We start from the raw sequence: 6,831 nt of genomic DNA on the forward strand, positions 1-6,831 counted from the left end.
ATACTTCTCTAGCTTCTTTTATGTCCATGCATTTTTTCATGCAGGCTCTCGTGTTTCTGTGACTTCGTATGTCTCTTCTAACTAGGGTCTCATTCACACATTCTAACCATTCTTTCCGCGGTCTATCTCTGGGCACGTGATTAATGATTATCCACTGTAGGTTACCTGATTCACTGTAGGAAGGTTCCCCCAATAATTATTTCAAAATGAGAATAAGTACTGTAGAAATTTCAAAAATATATAGATTTACGAATTTGTAAGTTTCAAGATTTTCTCTCGAGAAATACATTTTCAACTGAAAAAACTAAATGGCTGAAGTTTCGAGCAAAACAAAAAGAATTTTTTAGAGGGCAGTTGAATTTTCAAGAAAAAAGTAAGTTCTCAATAAAAAATAACTGAATTTTTAATAAAAATATGTATTTTTAATTAAAACTAAAATAATTTTATTTTTACTTTAAAAAACAGTTGAATTTTCAACAAATTTTTTTAAAGATGAGTTTCAGTCCAAAAGGATGAATTTTCAACAGAATGGCGGTAACAAAATAGTTACCAAATAGTTTAATCACTAACAAAATAGATAAATTTTCAACAAAAAAGATTAGTTTAAAATAAAAATATATTTCCAAATAAAATTAAAATAATTGTATTTTTAGTTAACAAATTTTTTAATTTTTAATTTAAACAAGATTAATTTTCAACAGAAAAACATTAATTTTGAACTGAGTATTTAAATCCTCAACGATAAAGATGAATTTTCAATAAAAACAGGAATTCTCTACGAAATAGTTAAATTCTCGACATACATGTGAAACATTTACAATTAGAAGTGGAATAGTTCAATTTTCAAATAAAAAAAAAAAATAATTTTTAACCAACGAAACGAATCTTCAACAACGTAGTTTAATTTCCAACCAATATACTAATTTTTTGTAAGAAAAAAAGAATTTTCAATGAAATAGTTAAATTATCAACCAAAAAGATGATCTTTAACTGATAAAATGAATTTTTTACAAAGTTGTTTAACTTTCAAGCCAGTAGTTTAATTAAAAAAAAATAATTTTATGAAGCAGAAGACGATTTTTAAATAAAATACATGAGTTTAAACCAAATAGTTGAACTTTAAACTAAAAAACAATCAATCTTTAAGCAAAAATGGAATATTTAAATTTTCAGATTACCAAAATTAATTTTCAACAACAAAAAAACTAATCTTTAACAAAATAGTTGAATCCTCGACCAAATAGATGAATTTTCAATCAACAAAGTTAAATTTCAAATTAAGTAGTACAATTTTTAATAAAAATAGATATATTTTGAACCAAGCATAAAATAATTTTACTTTTAGTTAAAAAAGTTAATTTTCAACTACAAACAAAGAATTTTTTTAAAAATAGTTAAATTTTCGACCAAAAAAGATGAATTTTTAACAAAATTGTTGAATTTTCAAAGCAAAAGGATCTATACGAAACAGTTGAATTTTTTTAATCTGAATATATGACTTCTAAACAAAGAAGTACATTTTCAGCCAAATAGTTGAATTTTCTAATAATTTATGCATTTTCAAGCTGATAACACGAATTCTCAACAAAACATGTAATAGTTAATATTTTTAAAACAAAAAATTTTAATTTAAAATAAAAAAAATGAATTTAACCAATAAGACGAATTTTCAACAAAAATGTTATTTTTTTTATTAAAAAAGATGAATTATTTTCAAACAAAATAGATTAATTTTTAACCAAAAAGGATGAATTTTCAACTAAATATTTTAATTTTTAAAGAGTTTCCAACCTAATAGTTGAATTTTTAACTTAAGAAGATACTTTTACAACTAAAAATGAAATAATTAAATTCTATTAATTTTTAACAAAATGTAAATTTTCATCCAGATATTTGAATCTTAATAGGATTGTACACCTAATAGTGTAATTTTTATCTTATGAAGATAAATTTAAAACAAAACATGGAATAGTCATATTTTCAATTAAAAAATTTATATAAAAAAATCTTGCAAAAAAAAAAGTTGAAATGAACCGAAAAAGATTAATTTTCAATAAAATAATTGGATCCTTAACTAAAACAGAATTTTTCAACCAAACACTTAAATTTTCAACAAAATAAATAAATTTTGAACCCAAAAGATTAATTTTCTACAACAAAAAATAAATTTTTAATAGAGCAGATAAATTTTCAAACAAACTGTTTAACTTTTTAAGAAATTTTCAACTTAATAATTGAATTTTTAAACTAAAAAGAAATTTACAATCAAGCATGGAATTGTCTAATTATCAATTTGAAAAATTAATTTTTAAAAAGTTGTAATAAAATACTAAAGTACAAGTATTGCAAAACAAGAAAAAAGTTTTCAACTAAAACGACGAATTATCAACCAAAAAATTAATTTTCAACTAAGTAGTTCCACTTTTAACTATAAGTATTTCAATTTGCGACTAAAATGCTAAATTCTCGACAAAAAGTTTGACAATTGATATTTCAATAAAAAAAGATTTGAATTTTAAATATAAAACAGTTGAGTATCAAATAAACTTCATTTTCAATTAAACAGTTGTGATTTTTAACCAAAACTGATGCAATTTCTCCCAAACAAACAAATTTGCAACCTAAAAGAAAAATTTTCAACAGAAAATTTTAAACAAAATTGTTGAATGTTCAACATAACAATAAAATTAAGTTCAACTTCAGTTTATCAAAAAATGCCTGACTCTGTCGGATTTTCCTTGATATTCCCTGACTTTCTGTAATTCCCTGACCTGTATTAACCCTGAAATTATTTAATTATAATTTAAAATACACATGATTGCTAGTAACAACATAATAATCATTTGCAGGGAGTTTTGTAAGCAAAAAGGTCATCAATTGGTGACCCTAATGTTCCTTATCGGAAAGTCATTACACTTACATTGCACATGCAAAATAAAACATGTGTGTACATGTATAGGCTAAATATAAGAATTATCTAAATCCTATGAAGTTCAGAGCTACTGACTTTTAATGTAGTATAGTGCGTAGTCTTCGATTGCAAAAATTCTTATTAACTTATTTTTCCAGAGGTCGTTCTTCTATTGAGAAAATAATAGTTTACTGTCGCCATGAGGCTCGCAATCGCGACATTTGTTCTAATAGTTCTCGTTTCTGAATTCACGAGTGCTAGAGAAATCACGTAAGTTTTTTCCATTTTTTTAATAGATAAAATTAATTGTTCTTATTTCACTAATTTATCCTGAGTTCTTTAAAATTCACCTGGAATTTTTATAAATTTAATTCTTTTGAATTGTTTTTTATTTACCATGTTATTTCTGGATTAAAATTTTTTTTAGTTTATTCTAACTCTTTTGAATTCCCTTGAATTTTCCTTTTTTCATTTCAAACTGACTGATTTCAATGAATTTTTTCTATTTTTTAATTGCTTTAAACTCATTAAATTTTTCTATTAATTGAATAGAATTCTTCACATTGCCTTTAAATTCTTTTAAATTCACTCCACTTTTACTGAAAGCAATGACATTTTTTCTTATTCATTTCAATTCTTGTGAATTTAATTTCAATTGCTTTTATTTACTGAATTTATCCTGAATTCTTTACAATCTATCTAGAATTCCTATAAACTTCATCGAATTCTCTTGAATTCTTCTAAGTCTTTAATTCTTCTGAATTCACATCAGTTGGTCTAAATTCTGTGAATTCATTTTTTTTGTTGATCAATTCATCCTAAAGTATTTTTAACTCACTTTGAATTCTTACGTATTATTTCAAATTCTTTTGAATTACCTCGAATAGTTCCACACTCATTTCAAACTTACTGAATTCAATGATTTCATCGAATTATTCTCATTTACCTTAGATTCCGCTTAATGCACTCCATTTTTACCGAAATCAATGGAATTTTTTAGATTTAAATTCTTTTTGAATTTACTTTGAATTGTTTTTATTTTATGAATTTATTCTGAATTCGTTAAAATTTATCTGCAATTCTTATACATTAAATTTTATTCTTTTGAATTTTTTTAATTCACTCAATTCAATTTCTTTCTTTGAATTCTAAGATATTTCATGAAATTATTTTGAATTCCCTCGAATTTGTCTACACTTATTTGAAACTTACAAAATACTATGCAGTTTTTCATATTTTTAAAATGATTTTAATTCACGACGATTTTTTTAGATTTCAAATTTTTTCGAGTTCATTTGAATTCTTTTGAATTTGACTTAAATTCTTTTTATTTTATAACTGTATCCTAAATTCGTTAAAATTCAGCTGGAATTCTTATAAATTTCATCAAATTCTTTTGTATTTTTCTAAACTCATTTCAAAATGACTTAATTCAATGAATTTTCTTATGTTTTCAAGTGATTTAAATTCATTGCATTTTTTTAATTCACCTTGATTTTTTATTGATTTAATCGAATTCTTCTCATTTCGCTTAAGTTCCTCTAAATTCACTCCGCGTGTTCTGAAATCAATGGATTTTTTTCTAATTCATTTGAATTTTTGACAATTTAATTTCAATTGTTTTTATTTTCTAATATTATCCTAAATTCTTTAAAATTCATCTGAAATTATTATAAATTTCATAGAATTATTTTGAATTCGATGAATATCTCATATTCTTAAATTGTTCTTAACTCACCACGCGTTTTCTGGATTGAGCTTGAATTTATTAAAATTTATTTTAATTCTTTTGAATTGATTCTATTTTATGTATTTATCTTGAATCCGTTAAAATTTCCGGGAATTCTTACTATTTAATTCACTTAAGTTTTTTAATTCTTTTGAATTTCTCTAAATCCACTTAATTCAATTTCGTTAAATTCTTTTCAATTCCCTTAAAATTTTTAAACTCATTTTACGCTTAAGAAATTCCATGCATTTTTAAATATTTTAAATTGTTTTTAATTCACCATGATTTTTCTGGATTTTTATTTTTTCCAATTCATTTTAATTTAAATTGAATTGTTTTTATTTTATGAATTTATCCTGTCGTCGTTAAAATTCAGCTGAAATTCTTATAAATTTTATCGAATTCTCTTGCATTTTTAAACAAATTCAAAAATTTTTAATATTTTTGAATTGCTTTCAATTCTTTTTTTTATCCTCTTCGATTTTTCATAGATTTAATTGAATTCTTTTCATTTCTCGTAAATTCCTTTAAATGCACTCCACTTTTTCTGAAATAAATGGAATGCTTTCTAATTCATTTGAGTTCTTGTGAATTCAACTTTAATTGTTTTTATTTTACGAATTTATTCTATATTCTTTCAAATTCACCTGGAACTCTTATAAGTTTCATAAAATCTTCATATATGAAAAAACTTGAATTCTTCTAAATTCACTGAATTCAATTTCTTTTAGTTTTTGATAAATTTATCCTGAAGTATTTTAAACTCATCTTGAATTCTTAAACCTGGTATCCAATGCTTTTCAATTCCCTTTAATTTTTCTACACTAATTTGAAACTTACTGAATCCCATGCATTTTTTATATTTTTAATTGTTTTTAATTCGCCATTCTTTTTATGGATTTGTATTTCCAATTCATTTGAATTCTTTAGAGTTTAACTTGAATTGTTTTTATTTTATGAATTTAGCTTGAATTCGATCAAATTCTCCTGGAATTCTGATAAATTCCATCGATTTCTCTTGAATTTTTCTAAGCTCATTTCAAAATTACTGAATTCATAGATTTTTTCTTGATATTTTTTCATTTTTTTAAATTTATTTGATTTTTTCTTTAATTCTCCATGAGTTTTTATGAATTACATCGAATTCTTATCATTTCCCTTAAATTCCCCTAAATTAAATTTTTTGGATTCTTTACATGGTTTTCAATTCATTTGAATGCTTTTGAGTTTGACTGGAATTGTTTTTATTTTTAAAATTTATCCTGAATTTTCTAAAATTCACCTGGATTTCTTATAAATTTCATCGAATTCTCTTGTAGTTAAAAAACTTGAATTCTTCCAAATGCACTGAATTCAATTTTTTAGTTTTTTTTTTTTAGTTTTTGGTCTACTTATCCTAAAGTATTTTTAACTGACCTTGAATCCTAAGGTATTTAATCAAATTCTTTTGAATTCCCTTGAATTTTTCTACACTCATTTCAAACTTACTAAATTAAATGAATCTTTCATAATCTGGATTTTTTCCAATTCATTTTAATTCTTTTGAATTTGTTATGTTTGTTTGTAAAATTTATTATTTGTTATTTAAGAATAAAGTTATGGGTATAATAATATAAAATAATTTTAGACATGAAGATATTAAGGATGCAATGTTGAGTCTCGTGCACATGATGCGCGAAAATACGGAGAAATTGGAAAGGCATGAGGCACGCGAGCGACAATTGGGTGAGCAAATGAAAAAATCAGTGGCACTTTTAACAAAAAAAATAACCACTGTCGAAGGATTCAAACCACATTTGGTCAAACTGGATGAGCGAGTCGCTGGAATAGAACAACTTATTGCTCAGGTACGTTTTTTTATCGTTAATAGTGTGATTTTTATTAGAGTTTGATACCTCACGCTTCATGTTCCGGAAAGGAAGTAGGAAAACATGAGATTGGGAAAACTAGAAAAGGAGAGGAGATGGGAGAATTAGAAGAAGGGAGAGAAATTCTCGAGAAGGAAGTGAGGGGAAGGGAAATAGGAAATAGGAAAAGTGAAGATAGGAGAAGTGACGATGAGGGAAATAAAAGAAGGGAGGGGAGCAACGGGCAGTATAAATAGGAAAGTGAGCGGAAGGTAAGGGAAGTAGGAAAAGTGAAAGAAGGGGAGGCAGGGAGAGTGAAGCGAGAGGAATGTAAAGCAAATAGT

The 6,831-nt window shown here is 24.6% G+C and overlaps 1 protein-coding gene across 3 annotated transcripts in view; it reads left to right on the forward strand.

Annotated features, from left to right (window-relative positions):
* LOC117175579 (centromere-associated protein E) overlaps window positions 1-6,831 on the forward strand; it is a 38,052-nt gene that overhangs the window by 16,694 nt on the left and 14,527 nt on the right. For all 3 annotated transcript variants that reach the window (XR_004467468.1, XM_033365288.1, XM_033365293.1), the window contains exons 2-3: window positions 3,070-3,181; window positions 6,268-6,487. Coding sequence is in view for 2 of the 3 variants with exons in the window: in XM_033365288.1 (XP_033221179.1) it covers window positions 3,111-3,181; window positions 6,268-6,487 (291 nt within the window). In the remaining variant the exon portion in view is untranslated. The remainder of the gene's footprint in view (window positions 1-3,069; window positions 3,182-6,267; window positions 6,488-6,831) is intronic.

This window comes from Belonocnema kinseyi, chromosome 1 (genome assembly GCF_010883055.1).
Source record: "Belonocnema kinseyi isolate 2016_QV_RU_SX_M_011 chromosome 1, B_treatae_v1, whole genome shotgun sequence".
NCBI lineage: Eukaryota > Metazoa > Arthropoda > Insecta > Hymenoptera > Cynipidae > Belonocnema > Belonocnema kinseyi.